Source organism: Galleria mellonella, unplaced genomic scaffold, assembly GCF_026898425.1.
Source record: "Galleria mellonella isolate WM207_F2 unplaced genomic scaffold, CSIRO_AGI_GalMel_v1 utg778, whole genome shotgun sequence".
Taxonomy (NCBI): Eukaryota; Metazoa; Arthropoda; class Insecta; order Lepidoptera; family Pyralidae; genus Galleria; species Galleria mellonella.
In genome coordinates this window covers 985,849-999,149 of record NW_026442150.1, presented here as the reverse complement: position 1 = coordinate 999,149, position 13,301 = coordinate 985,849, and the positions used below count along the sequence as shown (strand labels likewise).

General features: G+C 41.3%; 1 protein-coding gene across 4 annotated transcripts in view; it reads left to right on the top strand.

Annotated features, from left to right (window-relative positions):
- The window catches only part of LOC113513711 (uncharacterized), an 84,330-nt gene that overhangs the window by 3,387 nt on the left and 67,642 nt on the right, over positions 1-13,301 (top strand). For all 4 annotated transcript variants that reach the window (XM_052901286.1, XM_052901287.1, XM_052901285.1 and 1 more), the window contains exons 4-12: positions 7-166; positions 721-815; positions 1,977-2,112; positions 2,872-3,044; positions 7,077-7,268; positions 9,148-9,291; positions 9,637-9,822; positions 10,508-10,702; positions 11,436-11,540. In XM_052901286.1, coding sequence (XP_052757246.1) covers positions 7-166; positions 721-815; positions 1,977-2,112; positions 2,872-3,044; positions 7,077-7,268; positions 9,148-9,291; positions 9,637-9,822; positions 10,508-10,702; positions 11,436-11,540 — 1,386 coding nt within the window. The remainder of the gene's footprint in view (positions 1-6; positions 167-720; positions 816-1,976; positions 2,113-2,871; positions 3,045-7,076; positions 7,269-9,147; positions 9,292-9,636; positions 9,823-10,507; positions 10,703-11,435; positions 11,541-13,301) is intronic.

Below are 13,301 nucleotides of genomic sequence, written 5' to 3'. Positions count from 1 at the left end.
TTTCAGATTTGTCCTCTTCAATTCGACTCGGAGGGACAGAAGAATGCGCTTTTATGTTTAGAGAGAGTCGCAAGAGTATATCCGTGCGATGGCACGCTTGCGGCCCGCCTTATCAATCAGTTGGAATACTCTGACGTATGCAAGACACAGCTGGCACTCATTGTTGGCAAGTACATTAAACACACTTTTTATACCACTGTGGTGGCATACAAACATACGGCCCACCTGATGGTAAGCGGTTACCGTAGCCTATGAACGCCTGCAATACCCGAGGTATTACGTGCGCGTTGCCGACCCTGAAGAAACCTCTTTAGCCCTTTTTTGAATAACCTTTTTTTTGAGTTTGTTTTTATTTATACTGAAATATTAAATGCTGTTATGTCTGAAACGTATTCATAATAATGTATTCATCACGATGGGCTGATCTGCCTTTTCATTCTCACCTATCACCCCTCATTGGTGCCCCGCTAGTGTATAGCGATAGCGCGGGCGGGGTTACCATTCCATTATCATTCATTAAAAAAAAACCGCAGTTAAGTTTTAGAGATGTTTTAAGAGGGACGCTACTGCCCATCCCTCGGCCTTTTTTAGTCGCCTCTTTCGACACCCACGGGAAAGAAGCGGTGGTCCATTCTATGCCGGGACCACACGGCCATGTACATACATCGTATTGAGTGACATTTTTGAGTGTATTATTATTATTTGAATTGTTCTTTCCAGGCACAGTATGTGAGTGTCACCCTGAAACGGTCGAACACGAGGTCACCAGAATATGGCGGATATATCTTAGAATGCTCGAGTCCAAGAAAAATTCGGTGAGAATGTTTGTGTGTGTTTGTCGCATGGGTTGTTTTTTGATGGGTGAAAATGGTATGGTATGGCCTGCGCTAACGGGATACGCTGGCGGAGCACCAGTGAAGGGTGATAGATGAGAATGAAAACAGGCCAGTTAGCCCATCATGATGAATTCATCAGGAATTAACCATGATACATACTATATATAGGGTATACTGCTAGCAATGGGATTCTCAATCTCCATTACTAACAATCTCTTTCACCCGGGGCGGGGGGGGGGGATAGGTAGGGTATACGCTGGCGGGGCACCAATGAGGGATGAAAGGTGACGATGAAAGCAGAGGGCCTACCATGAAATATTTTTCGAAATTACGGGGGCAAATGAAACAAAAATTGTATGTTCAAATTACATGATACATGCCATTTAGAATTATTAAAAATGTTAAAATATCGTTCCTCTGGACTATTAGGATAGGTTTAATGATCAACGAAATGTTAAGCTCCATTTACTGTGTCGATATATATACACACAAATAAGCAATATTCTTTATATTTTATTTATTACTAGCGACCCGCCCCGGCTTCGCACGGGTGCACATTACATCATATCACATTAGAAACCTCCAAAATATCAGTGTTTCTCTACAATATTATGCATGTATTATACATATAAAACTTCCTTTTGAATCACTCTATCTATTAAAAATGAGCATCAAAATCCGTTGCGTAGTTTTAAAGATTTAAGCATACATAGGGACATACAGACAGAGAAAGCGACTTTGTTTTATACTATGTATTGATATTTTATTATAGAGAGGTTGCTTATATAGAGTGTTCGCTGTATTAAATTTAAATTTTAGAGGTACCTGGTGATTGAGAATTGTATATCAGAGTCTAAATCATCATCATCATCATCTCAGCCGCCATCAGTCCCCTGCTGATCATAGGCCTCCCCCATAGACTGCTATAATTGTCACATATGTTTCACCACATCTGCCCTTCATACGCTTTCTGTTTTTACCCAATGGTCAGCTGGTAGAGAATGCCATATGGCATTAAGCTCGCCACTTGGACAAAGTTTTATTGTGCAATAAAGAATAAATAAATAAATAGACTGCCATAAGGAACGGTTCTAAGCCACCTGCATCAGCTGGAGTCTAAATAATAAGGGAAATTTCCAGGACACACTGACATCGGCGATACTGCAAGGACTGTCCGGACTCTTCCACAGTTTCGGACCACATCTGCCCACTTCGGAGTTGAATTTGTTTTATGACACCCTTATAAAGTACATTGACACGTCCAAATGTAATAAAGGTAAGGTTTTTATAGAAATATAAATATTTTACTATGCGATAAATTAATTTCATACGCACACGCGTACACATGTATGCGCACGAATGCATACACGTGCGCGCACGCACACGTTCGTATTTATTTATTTATAGCAAGGCAACAGATTACAAATTAATACATTTATAAAATAAATATTACATAAAACAGCATCAAATTTGCACTCCGACAACTGCTCATTCGAACAACATTCGATGTATATATATATATATATATATATATATATATATATATATATATATATATATATATATATATATATATATATATATATATATATATATATATATATATATATATATATATATATATATATATATATATATATATATATATATATATATATATATATATGCTTATGTTTATAGGCGACGGTTACCCCTTCCCATCAGTAGGGCCGTCAGGACTGTTGTTATGATGGCACCTTGACCTGATTGGCACCTGACGATGTCCTTGGAGATAAATTCAATAAATTTCTATATTATTATGATTTTTTAATATAAATGTGACATTATTGATTTTTTTTATAACCATAACCATGTTGTCACATATTTTTCACCACCGCTGCCCTTCATACGCTTTCTGTTCTTACCTAATGGTTAGCTGGTAGAGAATGCCACATGGCATTAAGCTCGCCACAAGTACAAAGTTTTATTGTGCAATAAAGAATAAATAAATAAATATTAAATGACCGGGTTTTATACGAAGGATACATTTTTTCAGTGATAATTACAATACTAGAGAAGTATGCATATTTGTTTAAAGAGAGGCTTTCGGCTGACGTAAATATACGCCGCTGGTTGTGGGAGACGGTGCGAGATAAGAAAGATAATGCGATCGCTTTACGCACTATATATGAAGCCGCTGTTGATGTTCTGAACAAGGACAGAGCTCAGGTACACTTTCTACTGTTTTCTACCATTTCTACGATTTTCTGCAATTTCTACTGTTTTCTACCATTTCTACTATTTACTACCATATGCTATTTTCTTTAATATTCTACTATTTAATACCATTTCTTTTATAATATATAATATTATGATGCCAAACATGCATACGACCTGTCTTATATTGAACGGGGTTACCGTAGCCCATGGACGCCTGTAACATCAGCGATGTCTCGTACGCATTGCCAACCCTTTAGAAATCTTATTACGTCCTTTATGAAAAACCCCATGCTATAGTTTTTAGAGAAAGCCTCGTCAGGAAAGTCATTTCATAACCTGAGCGTTCGCGGAAGGCAGCTCCTATGAAACCACGCTGTACGTGATCATTTTGTTTTTATGGTGTGAAGATAATCCCAAAAGATTCCTGTAAATGGCGAGCAGTATAATTAGTAAAAGGTTTTGCATTTAATCATTTGTTATTTTCTACCAATTACTACTGCCTCCTAGATTACTACTGTTTTTTACTATAAACTTTTTAGTCGCTTTACGTAGTGTAGGTATTCTTGAAGGTACGGACCTGTCTATTTTATGGCTGCGCGTAAACTGCAATGACCATCCTCGCGTCTATGCATGCCTATACAGGTCCCACAGCGGTAACATCGAAACCGACCAACTCATTGAGCACGTCCAAATGACTACAGATTCCCTGCTCGAACAGATTCCTTCCGCTGAAGTCGTGATTCTTGGCGATTTTAATGCCCACCATACCGAATGGCTTGGTTCACGTACAACCGACTATGCGGGAAGATCTGTTCATGACTTTGCTTTGGCTTATGGTCTGACGCAGCTTGTTTCCTCGCCTACGCGAATACCTGATGTGTTGGACCATTCACCTTCACTGTTGGACCTTCTGCTGACCACCCACCCAGACAACTATGTGATTTCCGTCGAAGCTCCGCTTGGATCGTCGGATCACTGTCTGGTGCGGAGCGAGGTGCCTCTCATGAGTCCGATTCCACCACGTTCCACGGGTAGACGTCGTGTTTGGCACTACAGGTCGGCAGACTGGGATGAGATGCGGATTTTTTTCGCATCTTACCCATGGAGGCAGGTTTGCTTCGCACTGAGGGACCCCGACGCCATCGCCAATTCCATCGCCGATGTGGTGCTTCAGGGAATGGAATTATTTATTCCTAACTCTGTGGTACCTGTCGGTGGGAAATCCCAGCCCTGGTATGGAGCCTCTTGTAGAATAGCATCTCGCCTGAAACAGGAGTGCTTCCTAGCCTGAGCCAAAGGTGTGGCGTCGCGAGATCCTAACATCAGTGCCCTTAAAAAGAAGTATAACTTTGCCTCTAGGTCCTTCAAAAGAATTTTGGCCACAGCGAAGTCAGAGCATATTGGTAGAATTGGCAAGAGATTGGCTAGTTTACCTTCGGGGTCTCGAGCTTTCTGGTCTCTTGCCAAAGCTGCACGAGGGAATTTCTGTCAGTCATCTTTTCCACCATTGCGCAGGGAGGATAACTCGTTGGCTCTGAACGCCAAAGAGAAGGCCGATCTCCTTGGATCTCTCTTTGCATCAAACTCGACGTTGGATGACGGGGAGAAACCACCGCCGACCATCCCGCGTTGTAAGAGCTATAGAGCTCTTACAACGGGGGATGGTCTCTCTCTAACATCCGGCATAGGCCGGATGTTAAATTCACGCAAAGATCAGTGCGTAGAGCACTTCTCTCCCTTGAAATCCATAAGTCGAGTGGGCCCGATGGCATTCCTCCAATTGTGCTTAGGACGTGCGCACCAGAGTTGGCTCCGGTTCTTACGCGTCTTTTTCGGCTCTGTTACTCATCAGGTATAGTCCCAAAGTTTTGGAAGACTGCTTTGGTGCATCCGATCCCTAAAAAAGGAGACCGCTCAGATCCAGCTAACTATAGGCCCATAGCTATCACCTCCTTGTTCTCGAAAGTCATGGAATCAGTTGTTAACCATCAACTGCTCCGGTACCTAGAGGATCACCAGCTGATCTCAGATCGCCAGTACGGCTTTCGACGGGGGCGCTCGGCTGGTGATCTTTTAGTTTATTTAACACACCGATGGGCGGTGGCAATCGAGAATAAGGGAGAGGCCTTAGCTGTTAGTCTGGATATTGCGAAAGCCTTTGATCGGGTGTGGCATAGGGCACTAATCTCAAAACTACCTTCGTTTGGGTTGCCTGCGAGATTGTGCAGTTGGGTCGCCAGTTTTCTTAAGGAACGTAGCATTAAGGTCGTAGTCGACGGAGCATGCTCTGACTTAAAACCTGTGAATGCTGGTGTCCCGCAAGGCTGTGTACTATCTCCGACACTGTTTCTTCTGCATATCAATGATATGTTACAGATCAGTGATATTCATTGTTATGCAGACGACAGTACAGGAGATGCATTATACACCGGTCATGCAAAGATCTCGCGGGCACATACCGATGAGCTCCGGAATAGACTTGTGTCTGAAATCGAAACTTCGCTCGATAAAGTTTCGATCTGGGGTGAACGCAATCTTGTTCACTTTAACCCTAAGAAGACACAAGTCTGCGCGTTCACCGCAAAAAAGACACCGTTTGTCGTATCTCCTTACTTTCGGGGCACTTCCCTCGATAATAAGTCGAGTCTGGGGATTCTTGGCGTCGATATATCTAGCGACGTCCAGTTTTGCGGTCATCTGCAGGAAAAAGCTAAGATAGCTTCCAAAAAGTTGGGTATGCTCAATAGGGTGAGACGGTATTTCACGCCAGAAAACCGCCTGAAACTATATAAAGCTCAAGTGAGGCCACACATGGAATACTGTTCTCACCTGTGGGCAGGAGCGCCACAGTACCAACTCCTTCCGTTAGACCGCATTCAAAGTCGGGCAGCTCGAATTGTTGACGATCGGCGTCTTACTGTCCGGCTCGACCCACTGAAACTGCGTAGAGATGTTGCATCTCTGTGCATTTTCTACCGAATTTATCATGGGGAGTGCTCTGAAGAATTGTTCGGATTGATACCTGCTGCAGATTTTCACCATCGTACAACCCGCCATAAACTAAAATTTCATCCCAACCATCTGGACAAGTGGCGGTCCTCCACCGTGCGTTTTTCAAGGCACTTTCTCCCACGCACAACTACTCTTTGGAATCAACTTCCAGCAGCAGTATTTCCGAACCGATACGACAACATAACCTTCAAGAAAAGAGCATATTCCTTTTTAAAAGGCCGGCAGCACACCTGCAATGCCGTAGGTGTTGTGGGTGATCATGGGCGGCGGTAGTCACTTACCATCAGGTGAGCCGCATGCACGTTTGCCCCCTGTGTTGTAAAAAAAAAAGGTAAAGTCGAATTCAATGCCTTGTGCAAGGATAGAGCTCAATAGAATTAGATCTATGTATATTGAGAGTTGTACATTGTAACGATTCCTGAGATGTTCAATACATCTTAAAGGAAATTTACACTACCTACCCATACAATACATATTTTTACAGTATTTGCTACCAAATTCTACCATCATGCGCCATATAATGGCAGTGAATTTACAGGGTACAGAGGAATAACACCTGAGTCCTTAGTAATAGCAACGTATGGGGGTATCATGTGTGAAACAGTATATGCTGTTATGTCCATGGTACTGCCCATAATTCAAAAAATTCAAAATTCAAAAATCATTTATTCATGTAGGACATTTTAGCCGCTTATGAACGTCAAATTTTTACATTATAATTTTATATTTACCCTACCGTCCATAGGCAACGGTTACCACTTTCCATCAGGTGGGCTGTCAGCTTATTTGCCATTCTAAGTTACATAAGAACATCCTTTTTAAAAGGCTAGTGTTGTGGGTGATCATGGGCGGCGGTAGTCACTTACCATCAGGTGAGACGCATGCTCGTTTGCCCCCTGTGTTGTAAAAAAAAAACATAACAAAACTTGGGTTAGACTGCATATTTAAATGTAGGTACTATATTAAAAGATAAAATTAAAATGCGTTATGATAGTAAATTTAAAAACTACCATTTTCTACCATTTACAGAATGTACTAAATTCAGAAGTATTACCGAGGGCAGAGGCGACAGATACGAATACAAAGTTTACCGCGTTACGAATATTAGTATATATGGAACGCAAGGGCTTCAGTTTCGGAGATCTTGCGCGACTTACAGACATACATTCATTGGAGTTTCAGCTTCGATGTGGTAGTATATCCTATGATATTGCAGAGGAGGTAAGATTTTTTTTTAAAAACTATATTTTTGTTAAAGCAATTTAAAGTTTTTAATTAATTTGAATTTTTTGCGACTGTTACATGATTACATTGGCAATTTTGAACCGATTTTTACGACTCTTTTTGCAATCAATAGAGTTTCTCCCTGTTTTCGTTTCTTAAGTTTCGTGACCATCTCACTGTGTGGTCCCGGCATAGAATAGGCCACCCCTTCTTTTCCAGTGGGCGACTAAGGGAACTGGTAAAGGGTTGGGTAGCAACGTCCCTCTTAAAACATACCCAAAGTCTAATAACGGTTACCAACTTGCTCATTAAGTGTGGCAACCACTGGTGAAACCCCCTAATAGACGGAGGCCTATATTCAGTTGTGGACAGTAAATGGCTAATATAATGACCATCTGCCATCTTGTGGCGGTGGCAGTATAGAATGGGCATTTATCTATTTTTTTTTAATACAACTTAGAATGGCTGTTTCGCCCATGATGCCCCCCATGTGTTCCCATTCCTGAGGACTCAGGTGTTATTCCTCTGTACCTAGTAAATTCACGCCATATCCCACCCTTCAAACCGAAACACAGCCATGCAAACACTACTGCTTCACGGTTGAAACACGAATGGGACAGAGGTACCCAAGCAATTGACTTTTGTACAAAGTCTCCCTCTGGTAGTTCTTTTAAAAAATAAAATTGTCATCGTTAAACAATTGTAAGACAAGATTTTAATCCTAAGAACAAGGAATTACTTAGAAGGAATGATAAAATAAAAATTGTAAATCACATGGTTGCCTCCTTTCTTCTTATGCAAATATAATTAGTAAAAAGAGGACCAAAGATACACCATCAGTTGTTATTTTTCTCGATTCATATCAGGCTAGTGTATAGAAAATGTTTGATATGTCAATTATTTGTCAATGACAAATTTTACATTACTAGATTATATATTGGACACAGTTCATGTAGAAAGTATGCGAGCAGGTTGCATCTGAATTTGGTAGGTTTATACGGCCGTATAACATTGTCTATACACTGGCCTGCTATGAATTGACAATTTTATCACTCCTTCTATGTAATTCCTTGTTCTTAGTTCGAATCTTATTCTTATTTCAACATATTAACATATGATGACGGGGGGAAAGGGATTGTTAGTAATGGAGACTGAGAATCCCATTGCTAGCGATATACCCAACCAGGTCGACCTCCTCGCGGTTCCCCCTGGAAACTATCATGCTTAATTCCTGATGAATTCATCATGATGGGCTAACTGGCCTGTTTTCATTCTCACCTATCACCCTTCACTGGTGCTCCGCCAGCTTATCCCGTTAGCGCAGGCGGGGTTACCATACCATTTTCATCCAGCAAAAAAAAAACATATGATGACGTAATTTATTTTTTTATACGTCTATGGTCATTCAAATATTATTGTTAATTATTTGTTTTAATTTATGCAATTAATTCATATATAATTATAGCAACATATGTAACAGCCTTTATGTCTTTGTCATTTGGGATCCCGGGATTTTGTTCTCTAATATAAATGAAGTCCATTGCAAGAGAAACAAAAGCTTGTAATTTCCCCAAATTTTTTTATGCAACTTAGAATGGCAAACAAATTGACGGTCCACCTGATGGAAAGTGGTAACCGTCGTCTACAGACATGAGCAGTACCATGGACAATAACAGAGTATACTATTCTATTATTTTTTATGCAACTTAGAATGGCAAACAAATTGACGGCCCACCTGATGGAAAGTGGTAACCGTCGCATATAGACATGAGCAGTACCATGGACATAACAGAGTATACTGTTTCGCCCATGATACCCCCATGCGTTACTATTCCCGAGAACTCAAGTGTTATTCCTGTGTACCTTGTAATTCCAGATATCGTGGTGCATAGAGTCGAATTTGGCCAACAGTGATAAATTGTTGCAAACAGCGATACTGTTTTACGAGAATTTACCTAACTCTAAAAGGGTCGATGTCATTTCACGAGGTATATTGGAAGCCCCAGACGATGTTCGAGCGGTGAGTTTGGAATTCAAATGAAATTTTAATTCAAATAAAATTAATTATGACAGATAGATAGATAGATAGATAATTTATTTACATTACTTACAGCACACAAATTACAATAAAAAAAAACATACACATAATACACAGCAAAAGAGATAAAAGAATGAAAATAAAAAAGCACAAATAAAAAAATAACAAAATATATAAACTAACAATCTCCTTCAATTCATTCATTCAATTCATTCATTCAATTCATTCATCAATTCATTCAATCAATTTATTCATTCTATCAATTCATTCATTCCATTATTTATTCTAATTCGTTCAATCATTCTCTATATAGTAATTTATTTGCAGGACTCTATAGTATTCCTAACGACGGAAACAATACAGCCATCGGACACGGGCGACGGCGTGTTGAAATACATAGAGGTATGGCGGAACCTCATGATGGGTACCCATCCTGCGTCAGGCAAAGTTCTCGAGGAGTTCGTTGCTCATGTCACTTTCGTGTTGGAGACGTTCTTCGAGGAAGGTGGCGAGGTGAGTTTTTTTACACAGTTAGGTGCGTGCGTGCGTGCGTGAATGTATGCGTGCGTGCGTGAGTGTATGCGTACGTGCGTGAGTGTATGCGTGCGTGCGTGAGTGTATGCGTGCGTGCGTGAGTGTATGCGTACGTGCGTGAGTGTATGCGTGCGTGCGTTAGTGTATGCGTGCGTGTGTGAGCGTATGCGTGCGTGTGTGAGTGTACGCGTGCGTGTGTGAGTGTATGCGTGCGTGTGTGAGTGCGTGCGTGCATATTTGAATGAGTGCGTGCGTGTTTACGACTTAAATAATTATGTATTGAATATAATCTATATTGAATAAAATACAATAGAATTGAGAAGATGAAGTGGTTTGCCTGTTGTGGCGGATTCAGCAAGAATTAATTGTTAAGGTTTTTCAAAAAGGGGTAAACAGGTTTGTTCGAATCGAAGCATTTGGCGGTTCATTGTTTCTGCCTACCCTAATGGGAGACAGGCGTGACAGATATGTATGTATGTATGTATGTATGGGTAAAGAGGTTTCTTCAGGATCCGCAACGCGCGCATAATGCTCCTGGTATTGCAAGCATTTATAGGCTACGGTAACCGCTTGGTTGTATTAGGTGGGCCGTATGCTTGTCACCTTAGTGGTATAAAAAAATTACAGATTTTTTTGCATATATTAATTTAAATAATATCAACAGGAGGTGCCGGACCGGCTGTCCTCGCTCCTGAGCCTGACGTCCCAACTGGTGCCCCTGTCGCCCCCGCAGGCAGTGGACGTGTGGGCGGCGTTGGCCCCGCCGGTGGGACGGTGCGAGGCCGCCACCGCGCTCGCAACACTCGCGGCCATCGCTGAACACCTCAGTGACTCTGACTCACTAGGTGACGTGTGCAAGGTCAGGGAAATCCTACTACATCCTGTATCATCATCATCATCAGCCATTAATCATCCACTACTGCACACAGGCCTTCCTAATAAAATTATATTTTATAGTGATATACTAAGATATGAAAAAAAAACAGCAATGTAATATTCGTACTAAATCCTTTTTTTTTTTACGACTTAGAATGGCAAACAAGCTGACGGTCCACCTGATGGAAAGTGATAACCGTCGCCTGTAGACATGAGCAGTACCGTGGACATAACAGAGTATACTGTTTCGCCCATGACACCCCCCATGCGTTGCCATTCCTGAGGACTCAGGTGTTATTCCTCTGTACCCAGTAAATTGACTGTCATATCCCACCCTTCAAATCGTTGGGGAGAGAAGGGATTGTTAATAATGGGGATTAGTAGCCCCATTGCTAGCAATATACCCTGTCAGGTCGACCTCCTCGTGGTTACCCCTGGAAACCATCGTCATTGGTTTATTGTTAGATTCGTCACGATGGGCTAACTTGCCTACCTTTTCATCCTCACCTATCATCCTTCACTGGTGCCCCGCCAGTGTATACCGATAGCGCGAGTGGGGTTATCATTCCATTATCATCCATAAAAAAAAATCCTTCAAACCAAAAGCTATGGAAACAACTGCTTTACGACACAAACGCGAGTGGGACAGAGGTACCCAAGCAGACAAGTTTTGTACAAAGTCTCATTATGGTTAATACATGAAATTCGTATTGCAGGGCATCGAAATATCTAGATGCAAGGACGAGGCGACGCTGTGCGCCGCGTGTCTGCTGGTGATCAGGGCCCCGGCGGAGCCTGAACAGGTCCTGTTGGCATTACAGGTGAACTATTACTGCACCTGCTTCTATGCATATTATTTATTTATTTATTAACTCTATTTATTTATTTATTATCTATATTTATTAACTGGTGAGTTAAAGAGTAATATATATATATCTATATATATAGACTCGAGACACAAGCGAGAAAAATGAAGGGGAGCGCTGACAAAACGTTGGAGCGATAATGGAAGGAAGTGGTGCGACATTCATCTGTCGAAAACCGCGCTACTGCAACAGATCGTTGTCTAGAGTCTTAGTTGATATTATTTCAATTTAGTTCTATTTAATTCGATATTATTTAATTAGTTTTTATTTCTTACATTAATGAAAATGATTGTAGTTTAAAAATAAAGTGTGATTTTGTAATTGCTCTAACTATTGATTCTTATTAGTACACGCCCACGGTAGATTAGTTTTTGTTAACCATGTCTGAGTCGGAGGAAACAGAGCTTAGCTATGGCCATCTTCCGACATATATATATTTATTTTATACTTGGTTTAAGAAAAACCTAAACTTTTACTTTGCTTAGATATCTAAGAACTTAGCTGTACATCTCGTGTGGCGACATCTAGTCTAGTTTATTACTACATTTTCTCCAATAATTTGAGAATAAAATAGTAAAATACATATTTAGTATAATACGTTTACGCGCTATATATATATATATATATATATACGAGGTTTGTCCGGAAAGTACGTATAAAAGTTTTTTAAAAATTTTATTTTACAATTATTCAGGTAAATCAATTTTATCCCCTTCAAAGTACTCCCCCTGTGACATAATGCACTTGTGCCAACGCCGTTTCCACTGTGAGAAGGCTCCTTGAAAGTCCTCTGGTTGTAGGTTTCTCAGCTGCCCCGTCGTAGCTTTTTTTATCTCATTTATGTCCCCCAAATGCCGCCCCCGAAGTACCAATTTGGTTTTTGGGAACAAGAAGAAGTCACACGGGGCCAAATCCGGCGAATAGGGGGTGTTCGGTCACCGTAATGGAATTTTTACTCAAAAACTCACGGACAACAAGAGAGGTGTGGGCAGGGGCATTGTCGTGGTGAAGAATCCAACGCCCCTCTCGCGCCAATTCTGGACGAACTCGTGCCACACGAGCTTTGAGGCGTCTGAGCACATCGACGTAGAATTTTCCATCAACTGTCTGGCCTGGAGGGACGAATTCTTGATGGACAATCCCCCGAACATCGAAAAAAACAATCAACATTGTCTCGGCCCTCTCTGAATCTTTTTAGCCACTTGTGGACGGTTGGTTCCTTCACAGCATCATCCCCATAAACTGTTCTGAGATCGGCAAAAATTTCACGGCCATTCTTGCCGAGTTTCGAGAGAAACTTGATTACGACGCGCTGCTCTTCAACGGAAGCGGGCTCCATGCCGACGGGGTTTCGTTAAGAGGTAACTTCACAGATGGCGTGACAAGCCAGTTCGCACCGCACGGCGGTCAGACCAGAACTGAAGCATTGTTAGGGACATAAGGAAGGGGTCCTGCGCTTACCTGGCCTCCCCACTCCTCTTTCTCGCATTCCAGAACACTTTTATACGAACTTTCCGGACAGACCTCGTATATATGTACACACACAAACGAATAAATAAATATATGTTCATAAAGATAGAAGATGCTCTTTAAGTATACACTTGAAAATATTTTGGGATTGACTCTCACGGAGAGATATGGGAAGGGAATTCCACAATCATAATATCAGTCTTTAACTGTCCACTGCTGAACATAAGCCTCCCCCTTGGGGGGTTT